Consider the following 15,480-nt stretch of genomic DNA (forward strand, 5'->3'; position numbering starts at 1 on the left):
ACAAAGTTTGGATTTGTCATTTGGAAATATATTATGGCTATTGTAGTGTGTACTGTGTATTAGATGGAGGAACTGTACAGGGAGATATCCACAGGCAGGAATGATTCCTGTGTTGTTCAGTGGTGCATTTGAGTAAGATGCCGCCACAGAAAAATAGAGACCACTCAGTTTATTGTTTATGTGTACTCTGAGGTATTTATAGTCCTCCTGTATGTCTACATCGACCCACTGGATTGAAACGGGGGTCACAGGTTTCCTGGTCCTCCTAAAGTCCACAATAAATTCTTTGGTCTTTGTAACGTTGAGCTGCAGATGATTCTGCTCGCACCATGTGACAAAGGAGTCAACCACGGCCTGATACTCAATCTCATCACCCTCACTGATGCATCCGACCACCGCAGAGTCAGAAAACTTCTGAAGATGGCGGGGCTCTGTGCAGTGGTCTGTGGTGTAGAGGGTGAAGAGAAAGGAGGAGAGGACGGTTTCTTATGGTCCCCCTGTGTTGCTGACCACCTTGTTAGACAAACAATGTTGAAGGCGCACATACTGTAGTCTTCCTTTTAGGTAATTAACAATCCAGGACACAATAGAGGGGTCCACCTGCATCGCCATTAGCTTATCACCAAGGGGGGGCGACCTGATGGTGTTGAATGCACTGGAAAACTCAAAAACATGACCCTTAGTGCTCGCCGGCTGGTCCAGATGGGCAAGCCCCCCTCCTTCCTGCTTACCACTTGTGGTGCTGTCCATGTCGGCCCGAACAGTATGGAAGCCTTCCACAGATGCATTGTCATCTGGAATATCCTGGTTAATCCATGACTCAGTGAAGCACATCAGGCTTCTCTGACTCCAGGCAAGTGCTGTTGGCTCATGCAGCTTGTTTGCTAGTGACCTAACATTCCCCATTATAGTAGATGGGAGACACGACTTAAAGCTCTTCATTGCTTGAAGCCTTCACTGTATTACCATCTCCCTCCCTCCTTCTCTTCTGTCCCCCACCTCTGCATCCATTTCAGCCACAGAGCGTGTGGTGCGTAACTGCCATGCCGCAATCCCATTCGTCAATGAAAGTAATAGTTGTGTGGCAACAAGGAGAAGAAAAACTTTCTCAACCCACATGTTTGAGAGAAAACTATTGAAAACAAACGAACACGCTACAATAATAAGTAAAAGACAAAGAAAGTAAGAAAAAAGTTTAAAGTATGGATTAAAAAACAGGAGCGAACGAAACAGGCTGCATGCTGGTTGACGCATGTCCATCGTGTGAGTCTCTGAGTCTGAGACTGAGCTTGAACATAGGATTTATCCACAGGACAAATTGTTCCTCTGTATAAACTGTATAGATTTGCACAAGAACACATTTACTGTCCAATCCCAACCTGCTTATCTGTTAATGAAGATACTATTACTGTACTACGTGCATAAATGCACAAATGGCTTATACATTTATAATGTATAGGGATGATAAAACCACATAATACACCTGTACATACAGCAGTGTGCCTCAGCCCCTGGCCTAGAAGGCTTTTGGTTTCACTTGCATTTACATAAGGTTTTACAATGTTTTGTATGATGTTTCTCCACAGGAACCCAACGAAAAGCCAGCAAAGAGAGAAAACCCTCACAAGTATTTGCTGTATAAGCCAACCTTCAGCCAGCTTTTTACTTTCTTGTCTGCCTCTTTTAAGGTCAGTATGAACTTTAATCACAGGTTTCCTCAATAAATATTCAATAAGTTGATATTTTTATCTCCAAGATATATTATATATTTACATTATTTGCATTGTTAATATTTATATTCTCACTTCTTTCCACTGCTATCTGGGCATTGTTTTCAAGTTAAGCTCATAAAGGGAACATCAGTACTCCAATGCAGACCGAGTGTTGACCATAGCCTGCAATGTTTTATTACAGAGATCAGAACACACTTCTGGTATTAAAGGTACTGTGCTGCAGTGGTTTGAATCATGTCTCTCCATTAGCCTCCAGTTTGTTTATATATATGGGGAGTCTTCTTCACACACTGAGGTTAATTATTTATATTATACAGTGGTTGAGGGAAAAATTTGTCATGTTATGGACCTTAATCCAAATTGGATTGCATTCATTCACCTCAAAGTTATACACACATTACCATGTAATGACAAATTGAAACAGTTTGCTTGAAATTCTTGAACATGTATTTTTGATATATATGTATACATAATCTACTCAAGTCAGTAAATCAGGTAAATCAGTGGGATTGGATTGGGCATGATTGATGTCAGAGCCCAAACAAATCCATGGAGTTTGAGGAATCATCTGTAGATCTCTGAGTTAGGATGGTATCGAGGTACAGATCTGGGAAAGTGTACAGAAAAATATCTGCAGCATTGAATGTCCCAATGAGCACAGTGGCCTCTATCACTCACAAATAGAAAAAGTTTGGAACCACCTGAACTCTTCCTAATTGTGGCTTCCTGGCATTCGGGGTAGAAGAACCTTAGTTGAGGAGGTGACCAAGAACCATATGCTCACTCTGACAGAGCTCCAACATTGCTCTGTGGAGAGAGAATAACCTTACAGAAGCACAATCATTTCTGCAGCACTCAACTATTAAGGCCTGTGTGGTAGCGTGGCTAGATGGAAGCCATTCCTCAGAAAAGGCACATGACAACCCACCTGGAGTCCTTCAGGTGCCTTTTAGACCATGAGATACAATATTTTCTGATCTGATGAAGCAAAGATTGAACTCTTTGGCCTGAGTATCTTGTCTGGAGGAAACCAGGTACTGTTCAGCACTTGGTCATTACCATACCTATAGAGAATCATGGTTGTGGCAGCATCATGGTATGGGGATGTTTTTTGGCACCAGCAACTGGGAGACTAGTCAGACTTGAAAGCAAGATGAATGTAGCAATGTACATATATATCTTGGATGGTAAGTGCACTAGAGCACTCTGGACCTTGGTCTGGGGTGAAGGCTCATCTTCCAACAGGACAGCGACCCTACGCACACAGTCACGATAACAAAGGAGTCACGGCCCAGCCAGAGCCTAGACCTGAACCCGATTGAACGTCTCTGAAAAGATCTGAAAATGGCTTTGCCCCAACCCTTCCTGTCCAACCTGAGCTTGAAAGGTTCTACAAAGAGGAATGGGAGAAACTGTCTAAAAAATGGGTGTGCCAAGCTTGTATCATCATACTCAGAAAGACGTGGTTGTGAATTGGCACTATATAATTTCAATTGAATTGAATGGATTCAGAGTTTTTGGGTTATCATGTGCTGTAAATTATTTTAGATTACTAGTTAGTGTAAAATGAAATACTTGAATTTGAGACCTAACTTTTTATCTTACCACTTTTGTTTCCAGGAGCTACCTGCTAACAGTGTTCTGCTCATCTACCTGTCAGCTACTGGAGTCTTCCCTACTGGGCATTCAGATTATGAGGGTATGTTTTTGTTTTTCTTTTGTTGTTGTTGTTTTTTTTGGGGGGGGGGTGGTTAGTCTTTAATTGCATGGAATTTCTGAATACGATAATAGACCAATTTGGAGTGGAGATCATTAATGTCACTACAGCTGTTAGCACATGTTTGTGGTAGGAAGTAAAAGTGAAAATAAGTGAAAGAAAACTGATGAAATGTCTTGAAAAAGTAAAAAAAAGTCTGATTCATGGCTCCCAGGTTTTATCTGATGTAAAGTTTTTAAAAACCATTCAAGCAAAGTCATGGAGCTAACTAGTAACAGTAAATTAGAGACAAAAGCAAATGCAATACTGCCATTTCAAGAGTTTTAGGTTATAGTAGACATGTTTGCAACACTCGTGTCCTTCCTTCCATTTTCTTCTGCTTATCCTGGGCTGGGTTGCAGGGGCAGCAGTGTGAGCTGAGAAGCCCAGATCTTTTTCCCAGCCACCACCTCCAATTTATTTGGGTGTTCCTAGACCTGCCGAGATATATAATATCTCCAGTGTGTTATACTGGTTCTACCCCAGGGCATTCTCCGAGTAGGACATACGCAGAACACCTTAACCATAAGGCATCCAGGAGGCGTCCTTGTCAGATACCCGAGCCACTTCAACTTCGATGTGGGGGGAGTAGCAGCTCTACTCTGAGTCTCTCTCGGATGGCTGAACTCCTCACCCATGAAGATCCCAGCCACCTTTCGGAGAAAGCTAATTTCCCCAGATTCTATTCCCAATCTCGTTCTTTCGGTCAGTACCCAAAGCATATGTCCATGGGTCAGCTTTGGCTTCATTAACTAGTAAATCACCAGCTTCTCTTTCCTGTTCAGCTCTCTCTTCACCATATACCGGTATAACGTCTGCGTCACTGCAGCTGCGGCCCCAATCCGGCTGTCGATCTCCTGCTTCCCTGTTTCCTCAATTGTGAACACATGCACAAAAAGCATAGATGAAATTCTGAGGTCACCAAGGTGGAAGCCTTTCATCACTTGGCTACGCCTATATATTCTGGCCATAAAAAGTCTGAACAGAATCTGTGCCAAAGGGCAGCCCTGAGAGAGACCAGCACCCAATAGAAACGAGTCCAACTTATTGCCGGCAATACAGAACAAGGGACTGGATGCCTCATAACAATGAGCTGAACACCCTAACTCACACAGACACTTGAATATCCTCAAGAGGATAAAGAACTGGTTCAGTGTTCCCAGACACAGGACAAAACTTGCATTGTTCCTCCTAAATCTGGGGTTCAGTTAATGGACAAACTCTCCTTTCCTTTGGCATAGACCTTCCCAGGGAGGCTGAGGAGTAAGATGCCCCTATAGTACCCTCCTGAGTCGCCTTAAGGTTTGTCCATCTGAAAATCTTTTTCCATGGCTTCACCGAACTCCTCCCACACCACAGTTTGTTCTGCTTGGCCTACTGGCATCAACTGCCTCCAAAGTGCCACAGGCAAACCAAGCCCAACAGGACTCCTTTTTCAGCTTGATGGCTCCCTTCATCTCTGTTGTCCACCGTCCCTTTCATGGATTACCACCACACCAGGCACCAATCATTTTGCTGCAACAAAGGAGATGTAGAATATGGATGTGAATTGATAAGAATTTAGCAATTCTGATTCCGTTTTCAACTTCATTTAACTATTTGGTTCCTTATCGATTCTCATTGAGTTCCCATTGGCTCAGTTTTGAGAGTCACCTCCATTGCTAAGCAGTATATCAAAGACATATAGGTATTTCCCCTCTATGTTGTGATCAGGGTTGGGGTGATTATTTTAAGTTTATTACAACTAAAAGTAATGTAGTGCATTACTTAATTACTCCCAGGAGAAAGTAATTTGTTACACCACTGTTACATTACATTACTGTTGCGTTTCACCTTAAAATGACCTGAAGTGCATTGTCTTATAATTACCGTTTAACAATATGTGAACTGAAATCAGTTGATTACAGCAAGTGCAAATGAAACCGTTAAGCAGGATCGATAGGCAAGCACACTAACAATTCCAAGAAATTGAACTACTGGGAACCGGTTCTCAAGTCTCATCCCTAATGCAGAACACGGTCTATTCAGACTCAGTATACTTAGCCTCCCTCGGAATGCTGTTGAATTTGTACCACAGGTGGAAGTTGAAGATCTTGTGGACAGTGGCTTCTACCAAGCATTACCAATGCATAATTATGACCAATACAGTCTTTTTGAGTTAAACCAAAGAAGCGTCTAACCCTTTCCCACAGGACCATATGATTTTGGAGGAGTTCTCACGAATACAAATCGAGATGTGGTGAATGGAGAGACGGTGCAGAAGAGGAATCAGGCCCAGAAGGAAATGCATTGGTGAGAATTTACTAGCAATACCTCTAGCTTTGCTTTGTTTATTCAGTTGACAGCATCTAAACCAAATCCAAGAGGAAAATCAGAGGAAGTGATTTTACCTATTATGTTTACTAATAAGTAAATGACTTTCAGGCTTTTGTGCTGAAAGCCTGACTCTAAATATGTTTACAGAAGTCATAATGTTTGACAGAGCTTACTAAGAAAGTGCAGAACCTCACTGAGGGTTTACTGAGTTACATTTGCTTGGCATATTGCAGCCTTCATCCAGGAGACTTATTCCCTTTCACCCGGAAGCCTCTTTTTGTCATTGTGGATTCTTCCAACAGCACGGCCTACAAGGTATGTAGGTTACGACCTTCCATTTCAGAGACGTTCAAATGGTGAGGAATTGTTGATGGGCAAATGGAGAAATGTGATGATAACCCTGTGAGGTGAGAACAGATTCCATTCCGTATAACTTAAGCCCAATCAGCATAAAAAGAAATTCGCTCACTACGCATCACCTTGTAGTTGGCAGCTGGACACTAGTGGACATAAGGTTGCATGGGAGATACTCTAATTCAGGGGATGTGCAAGTTATGATGACAGGGCATCATTTATAAAGCATGGCACAATGTGCCACACTTTAATCACATTTTAATAGTTTTTTTGGTTATTTGGTTATTTATTTGTTACATTTCAGTAATGAACATCTTGTCTCATCTTATATAGTGACATGTTTTCAAATAATATATAACATTGATTTGTATTAAGTGTTTTTCTTCTTCGTTGCCTTTTTGGATAATAACATGTAATGTTCATAATGTGCAATGTAAGGTGCCACACTATTAAGTGGCATGATTTATTAGTAAAGAATGTGATTAATGGTTTAAAATGCTGTTATTAGTTTTTTATATTTTCTATTAAACAGTTTTCAAATTTAAATTAATATTTCAGTGTTTCTTAGTTTTAGACTAGGGGGTCGAGGTAAAAGTAGGGAATTAAAATGTAGGGGATATTAGTGCTAAAGGGGAGAGAGTTAGCTTATGTGATGCTGAGAAGGAAGGTCTATGAGAGAATCTGCTCATGGGTTTCCTGACCCAATGTGAAGCTAATTTTTTGCCAAAGTCGAAATATTTTTAAATTGAGCAGATGTTCACATCACACAGCACAAGTTTGTGTCAGCTTCATCCATACAAAAGTTCAGCTTTTGTATGAATGTCCCTCAATCTGTCTTCAAGATAAAAATGTCACTAGTGTCCACAGCAGATATATCAAACATGCCATTGTTTGTTTGTAAGTATATTTCCATAATTAAAATGCTTGTTTCTGTCTTTGTTTTATTAGAATTTTACAAATCTATTTGGCCAGCCTCTGGTGTGCCTACTATCACCTACAGTATATCCCAAGAGTGTACAAGGTGGGTGTCAAGCAGAACCACACTCCTTTAACCAGAAGACCTAAACTAACTCCATCTTCATCTGTTTGTCTAACTTCTCTCTGTGGCTCCGTTGTCTGAGTGTTTTGGTTGAAAGAGAACATGTGATATTTAAATAATTATCTCCAGTAGCTGCATGAGGCTTTTAGTCTAATGTTAGTTACACAAAAGTAAATTCTGGACTATTTTTAGCAGCTGATTAATCCACATTTAACATGGGCGTCATTGATGGCTACCAGTATTTCTATGTTTGGTAAAGATGCTGCTTTCAGTGGAAGCTTTTCAGGCATCGAATTTCTCTGCTTCACCTGTTTAGATCAGTCTCAGCGTGGGAGTCTCTTCACTCTGTTCCTCTACAGTCCACTCTTGGCTTTCTCCTCCGTGTGTGGCTTAAACAGTGTGCAACGAGGTCTTTGGGAAAGAGCTCAAGAATTCCTTCGCAAAGTGTACCGTGACATTGGGCAGATGCTAACACGATCGCGGACCATAGGTATGTTATGGAGATTAGCATGGACTATGAAAGGGTTACTGTGACGACCCATGTGTACTCTATTTGTGACCATCAGGTGACCTTTGTAGGTCCCTCCATGAAAATAAACTTCTCTCTTTCTTGAGAAGTTTAAATCTATGGTGGATTTAAGACTGCACTGAAATAAATTGTGATACATTCATCTTCTGTTGATCGACTTATTTACACATTGTTTAATACAGATCAAGCCTTTTTGCAATTCTTTGGCGACGAGTTCCTGCGGCTGCTGTTGATCCGCTTTGTGTTCTGCTCCGCTGCACTGAGACTGCATAAACTCTTTCGGGTAAGTCTGTTTTCCTTAAGGAGCCATATTGTTTAAGTTTATATGCCAAAAATGCACCATGCATTTCCACAAACCAGTGTTTCTTAAGCACTTGCAGTAAGTCGTATTTATGCATCCTCAGGAAATCATGTCATGTCAGCAAATACTCAGTAAATGAATCCACTAAAGTCCCCAGATTATTACAGGTTTACAGTTATTGATTATTTTAATAATCAATATTTTAATATTGATTATTTCATGGAGTAACTCAATAAAGAACCCTTTTATGTTATTATGGGGGCAATAATAAATATTAATAAATGAGAATAACACAGGGCTTTCAAAATAAACAGCTATAATTGTTTAACCTTCTCATTGTATTTAAATGCTATTTAAATCATGTTTTTTTTTTTTTTTTTTTTTTAATTCTCGTAAATGAAGGAAGCTCTTCTTAACACTTAAATCTTTGATTCTCACTTTAGAGTAAGAACCATTCAGTAACCACCAAAGTATTTTTGTCAGGTAGCTAAAACACAATTTGGATATTTGTGTGCTTGCAGGAATCTCAGAGTTTCCCGGAATCCTATCCAGAGCTCCCCAAACAGGACACAGTGGAGAGCAGCCTTCTACAGAAGCATATTTTGGAGCTGGCGACCATGCTGGACGTGCAGAGCTTATTTTGGGATGATTCACTGGAAGCCTACTAACATCTTCACACTGGGCAGTATGGCGTATATGTAAATACAGACTCCACTGCCAAAGCCCTCATAGTCATTTTGTTTTTTAACGGGTAATGAAAAAAAAAAAAGCCCAACACATGCAAGTTCATGTCCTCCATGTAAGTGTTGTCATGCAACAGAAAGATATTCACATAGTTTCTTCTCATAAATTCCCCATTTTGACTCTCATTGGCTTGCCTGGTAAATATGAGCAACATAAGAGTAAAACAAATGAGATGCTCCACATTACCGTTCAACTTACGAGTTCTTGTTTATCAGCTTCTAACTTTTTTCATCACAGCAGACTATCATCAAGATGATAACAGCCTTGGTAGTGTGTTGTAAAAAGATTTTTCATCATTTATTAACGTAAAGGAACAAAGAAAGGTAACATTCTTGGCAGCTTTCATGTGGTTTTTGATCCACCTGTAAAAAGACAAGCATGGTAGAGCTAAAAATGCATCAGGAAATGTAACAGTTATTATATGAGCACATTATTCACCAAAAATATTATTAGTGCTGGAGTTTTGTGTTTGCCAAACAGCGCTTGGTGTATCAACTTGTAGCACGCTAAAGGTGCATGAGGTTTTGTTTCGCCACATGTTGTGGGTTAGTTGTTCGCTTTCATATCATTAACAAACTAATTCGGAGACCTTTTTTTTTCAGCCTTGTGTGACGTGATAGTGCTTCCTTTCCCATTTCACTGTGCTGTACTTGCATGCTAAAAAAGGCAAAGACGTGTGTCAGTTAGTTGTTTGCTCCAAAGAGGATGCTCCACCACACAAAAGCATTGTAGATGCTCAGATGACATGGAATGAGAAAGTAAATGGAAGTAGTGCATGTGTTGCATGGGCCTGTACGGTTAAGTTCAGTCAATCAGTGAAGACAATCTAGTGAGAGATCGGAGAGGTGGGGACCTATCAGAGGTTCAAATTGTTGTGCTTTCTGATAACACAGATCGTTACTTTTATTACTGAAATGGCTAGGCATCTGTTATCTTCATGATGACAGCATTAACGTGTGGCCTGCCACTTAATCAGAACATCCTTAGCTGCTTTCTTATAAAGCACAAGAAATACCAGTCGTGCTCCTCTCGCTGTGTCCTTAAGTCATTGTTGTCACCATACTGGCTGATGGCTTTTACTCCTTTAAGCTCAAAGGTGGTTCCAGGCAACTTTGCACCGCAGGAATTCAGGGCTGCCCCAAAAGTTTACTATGAATGCCAATGAAGGAAACCAAAATAGTCACTGTTTGTTTATTTATAAGGATCCTATTTATCAGGATTCTAAAAGCAAAACTTACGGCTTTCTGGATGAGCTTTGTTTCTACCCTTGCCTGTGGCCCCAAGCTGCAGGGAGTGACCTTAGAGATTATAGCCCTGACCTGGTATTAAATATATTAGAGGCTCACCTAAGTGATCGGGCATCAGCTTCAATGCAATGTGCAACGAATGAGTTATTCAGAAGAGCCTCAGAGTACGGCTTCTGCTCCTCCACATCGAAAGGAACCACGTGAAGTTGTTCCAGCATTTGACTGGATGCCTGCTAGGTGAGGTGCATGTCCTACTGGGAGAAAAAAACCATGACAGTCCCAGGGCCCGCTGGAGGGTCGAGCTTCCCTGCAATCTCTGCCGAAACTACGGCCTTCAAATCCTAGAACCATAGATGGATATTAGAATCCCTATTAGCTGTGTCTTAAAGGAAAGCTAATCTTAGTGGGGTCCAAACCTACATTAATATCAAATCCATATGAAAACTTGCATAGTACAGTACTAAAACTTCTTAAAAGCATACATAAATGTATAAAAAGCAATTTGACATATCTGCGATCAGTTATATTAGTGTCTGTTGCAAATTTTGCACATTTGTTTGTGTTTTAAAAGCATTAGACTGCTACCTATAGACTTTGGCTTTTGTTGTTGAAATCTTAGAGTTTAACCAGTGAGTGAGTCCCCAGTAGGTTGTAAGGGCTGCTAATGCAGTAGGTTTGTTAGCAATGCTGAAAACTGTAGCAGTTCAGAATGAATACTAAAGAGAAGGCTGCACTAGACCAGCCTGCGAGTTCCTGCAGTGGAAAACCGCCTCCCATTTGCCATTAAATGTTTAATTCTCAATTCACAATCTGTCTCTCACAGAGGCTTGGAGGAATTTTAGCTCAATTTTACCTCCAACTTATTGGTAGCTTTCTTTGTTTGATTAGTTAATTGTCTTTTAGAGAAAACGTTTGATGTTTTTGGTCACATTTTAGTAGATTTTGAAAATCCTGAAGGATTCACAAACTGAAATGCATTCATTGTTGATTTGGTCTTTTTATGTGATTATTTGTGAATACAAGTGTAATATATATATAATCACCGACCAGTTCCATTGAAACCTCTAACATCTAAGAGGTATTAGCTAAAAAGTAAAATTGTCTTTATATTCAAACTTTCAGTATTACATTGGCTAATATGCATTCCTCATATCTTTAATGTAGCGGGGCAGATGTAAAAGGTCCAAAGGATTATCAGGAACTTATTATTCCTGGCAGCAGCAGGGGAAAGTGACTGCACATGGCTGCTGAAGTTTAACTGCACTTGTTGAAATGTTGAAATGATACAGCAATGCAAGAAGGAGCTGGTTGAAATGACTTTTGACTTTTTAGTGTTGATTTTTTTGTTATTGCCACCATTGGAGTGGTGCACACATGATGTATAATAGTGTTGCGCAGAGATGTGTTTGTTCAGTATTTTGCAAGACTATGTAATCCATAATGAAATATGAAGTTAAAGCGAGGAGGAGCAACATGGTAAAGAGGCCAGTTCGTTCTTTAAACATTTATCTCTAGTTACATTCCAGCTTTCCGAGGATGTGAAGAGAGGCAGAGGACGAGTGTTTTCTCAGTGTTACATTTGTCTATGGAAGTCAGCTGTTTCTACATTTTATTTTATTTTTACCGTAATGTGTTTCCTGTATTGACAGTTATGACATTTAAAATATTGTAGGCTTGCACTTTATGAAATTTAATGTTCTTCTGATCTTGTTAGTTGTTCTTTAGTCCAGAAATTGAAAAATACTTTCATGTTGTTGTTCTTCATACCAGCCCTACACACTGGTGACCTTCTTTCTCTCGAAGAGTAAAAGTTACGTGGGTCACTGATTTTAAACTTTTCATCTTTTGTCATATTTTTAATAGCAGTTGGCTGTATTGAGTAGGCAGCAATAACATGTCATTTACATGTGTGAAAAAGAATGAGAAAGATTTCTGTGGTGCTCAAACGTAATGCTGTTGGTGAGGATTGCAATACCAATGATGTTTTCTAACACTTTGTATCAATGGTACACGGTAAATCCTCAAACACTGCATACTGACAAATTTGTCAGGTACTATTCCAAAAGTCTTGTTTCTGTGTTGTTGTAATTTCTTACTGTACATTCAGTTTTCAGAGCTCAAAAGATCTCTGAAAAGATTCAACACTTTGGCCTGCTGACACAAAATTAGCATTTTTCTATTGGAAAATAACCCCAAACACAAACTGCTGCTGCCCTTTCATCGGAATTATAACGACGAAACCTGATAAATAAAAGAAACAAACAACATAATTTTGAGCTTCTGTTAACCGTTTGTGGAACTTCTGTTTCTGTTGTTCATGTTCAAAACATCACCACAAATGCAACATTTGTTATGTAGCACCACTGGGATCACTGATGCAAACAGTGCGTATTATTTAAAGTTGCCTCTCACAGATGTTTCCTGAAAGGGGGGGGGTCATGTTGCAGTCAATTTTATACTACTCTACCCAGCAGCATATGAAGCATGGTGCAATAACATGTTTATAACATTCTGTATGATGGAAATGGGTCGTGAGTCACATGATTTAATGGCTATGTGAAGAGTAGATTGTTAAAACGTTTTTTGGTGCAATATTCTCGAGGTAAATTCACTGCACTTTTTTTTTTTTTTTTTTTTTTTTTTTTTTTAAACAATAGAACAAAAAAAACCCATCAGTAGTTCACACAAAATAACAGCTATGTTAAATAAAATATCAAGTTGTGTAAACAATGTACTAAACTTGTATCACTAAAATAGCTTCTGTGAACAAAATATTAACAAGATCATCTTGTAGATATGAATTTGTTTAAGTAAGGTAGCTTGTGAGAATGAAATATTTACAGAATATAAAATTATGCAAACAACATGTTGCAAGTTGTGCAAACAAATTACTAAGAAGGTGGATTCTGTGAGAAGGATGGAACTTCTACAGGCATAATATGACCAAGATGACTCGTGTGGGGCACATCACTGCGTAAACGAGAGACTGTCACAGTACATCCTTTACATCCTTTGGTCAGTGTTTTTAAGAGGATTTAAATACTACCAGCAATGAACAAAAACAAATGACACATTATACACTGCAAGTCGAAATGTAAAAGCAGTGTGTGTTACAGGCTAAGTATGCCCTATGATTCGGAAACTCGTAGAACCACATTTAACAACAATGACTTAAAGTAATCTGAAAGTCCCATCACAGCATTTTAGTCAGGTTGAGGTCTGGACTTTGACTGGGACACAGCACTGATTCTTTCTTTTTTCAGTTATTCTGTTGTAGATTAGCTGCTGTGTTTGGGATTATTGTCCTGTTGCTGACTCAATTTCATCCAAGCTTTAACTGTCAGACAGATGGCTTCACATTTAAATCTTGAGCATTTTGATATACAGAGCAGTTCATGCTCCACTCAGTGACCGCAAGGTGCCCAAATCATCATCCCTCCACCACCGTGGTGACAGTTGGTCTGAGGTGTTTGTGCTGGTTTCTTAAATGGTAAATGGCCTGTATTTATATAGCGCTTTACTAGTCCCTAAGGACCCCAAAGCGCTTTACATATCCAGACATCCACCCATTCACACACACATTCACACTTCACTAAATGGCGCTCTTGGGTTTGTTGCAGTGTCTCTGAGCATTGCACGGTCTCACCGTGGGTTGAATTTGGTGGCACATGCACTCCTGGAAAGATTGGCACATGTCTTGAATGTTTTCCGCTTGTGAATAATCCATCAAACAGTGGACAACAGATTGTTTGGAAGTGGCCGTTTAACACTTGCCAGGTTGATGGGCAGCAACATTGTCTTGTTAAAGATCATTGTTGATGTCTTTCCTCTTTGGCATTGTGTTAATACACCTGAATGCTCAGGAGCAGCAAACTGCCAAAACTTGAGCTTATATAGAGGTGCTCACACTTGGTGATGATCAGATAATCAAGTGAATTTGATTAGCAGTGCCTGGCTGCTGCTTGCCATCTTAATTCCTGTTGAAGCAGTTAAAGTGTGCCTAGTTTTTCACACGCTGCTTTTGCATTTGACACAAAATTTAATGTGTTGTGTGTTATGTTGTTGTTCATTACTGCAGTGAGTTTATCAATGTGTAATCTGCAGGATTATACAGAGGATATTACAATACTACTGTAAACTAAAATGGAAATATAAACCCTGAAATCCAACTCTATTCAAACCACAAGACTTTTTCTTTCTCTTCTGCTGTCATGTTGCTATTCCTGTCATAATTATCTGACATGTTGGGTGTTCAAGGACTACAAATGTTCAGTGTTTTGTGACATAAATTTGCCTTATTTTGAAAAGTTTCACTCTTTTATTTTGCAGAATTCACACCATCAGGTCTCAGCTACATAAAACACTTTATATTTTTGTTGCAACCATGCCAATTCAGTCCATTTCAAAGTAATCAAAGTGAAAATGCACAGAAGATGCAGTGATTTGTGAAGGCCAGCCATGGGGGTGAAATCTGCCTAGGCAGTATTAGAATCCAGCAGAGCACAAGAAATAAACTTGTTTTTGACATGGACGCACAAAGCCCCAACTCCACGTCAGCAACCTGCTAACGCAGAACACGTCACAAATAACTGCCAACTGATCAATCCTGATTTCTTCCCCAGATGTGCAGGGGTCCTTTCTACTGTTTTCTACTTGTAAAATTGTCCAAAAGATGGGAGCACCCCTCCTTTATACCCACATGTGTCACATGCTTGTGATTATCAGTGTCAAAATGTCAAATGTATTTTAATATTTCTTTTAAAAAAAAGAACAGATGTTTATCTGTAAGCAGCATGTTTGTTTAGAGTAGGAGGTGCCAAAGACTGGTGTATTCTCATGTTCCCATCTTAACAATGATTAAAATCAGTTATTGTATCAGATGTTGCTTTTTTCCCCTCTGTGATGGAGCCAATAATGAAAACAATGTTTGGCTTCATTAAAGGAGTGTCCTGTGTCACAACAGAGATGAAGTGTGTATGTTTCTTTATTGTTGTTGTTGTTGTTGTTTGTGTTTAAACAGTTCTGTGATACAATCAGCTTTACCCGTTTCTAATGCAAGCCTATAGCTGTGTTGTTAGAAAAAAAGGCTAGTGTGCCTGAGCAGCACCTTAAATCTAAAAGCAGCCTATTTGTCAGCTGATACACTCAACAGATGTGTTTCAAGGTTTCTAAAGGTCTTTGAAAGATTTTCTTTGGACGCTGGCTGCTTTTTCACTCTCATATGGCTCATGTAAGCACAGAAAAAGGATCTGACTCAAGGCTTAAGTCGTCTCTACATATAACAGACAACGTAGAATCTAAACATATGTGTTAGACACTTTGTTGGATTTGTCTTATTCCTGTAGTTGAATATTTTTGCACCTACAATGTTATTCCCAAAAGTGCTATTAGCTGAAAAATTGGCATATCTCAGCACTGTGCGTAGCGCATCCTTAAGGCTTTGTTGAGGAAACTGTACAAG

General features: G+C 39.6%; 1 protein-coding gene across 2 annotated transcripts in view; it reads left to right on the forward strand.

Moving 5' to 3' along the window:
• scai (suppressor of cancer cell invasion) overlaps positions 1-14,983 on the forward strand; it is a 28,053-nt gene extending 13,070 nt beyond the window's left edge. For both annotated transcript variants that reach the window (XM_003439607.5, XM_019360769.2), the window contains 8 exons: positions 1,587-1,688; positions 3,354-3,432; positions 5,682-5,781; positions 6,039-6,120; positions 7,108-7,180; positions 7,515-7,688; positions 7,910-8,010; positions 8,550-14,983. In XM_003439607.5, coding sequence (XP_003439655.1) covers positions 1,587-1,688; positions 3,354-3,432; positions 5,682-5,781; positions 6,039-6,120; positions 7,108-7,180; positions 7,515-7,688; positions 7,910-8,010; positions 8,550-8,696 — 858 coding nt within the window. In that variant the 3' untranslated portion in view covers positions 8,697-14,983. The remainder of the gene's footprint in view (positions 1-1,586; positions 1,689-3,353; positions 3,433-5,681; positions 5,782-6,038; positions 6,121-7,107; positions 7,181-7,514; positions 7,689-7,909; positions 8,011-8,549) is intronic.
• The last annotated feature ends 497 nt before the right edge of the window (positions 14,984-15,480 follow it).

Source organism: Oreochromis niloticus, linkage group LG7 (genome assembly GCF_001858045.2).
Source record: "Oreochromis niloticus isolate F11D_XX linkage group LG7, O_niloticus_UMD_NMBU, whole genome shotgun sequence".
NCBI lineage: Eukaryota > Metazoa > Chordata > Actinopteri > Cichliformes > Cichlidae > Oreochromis > Oreochromis niloticus.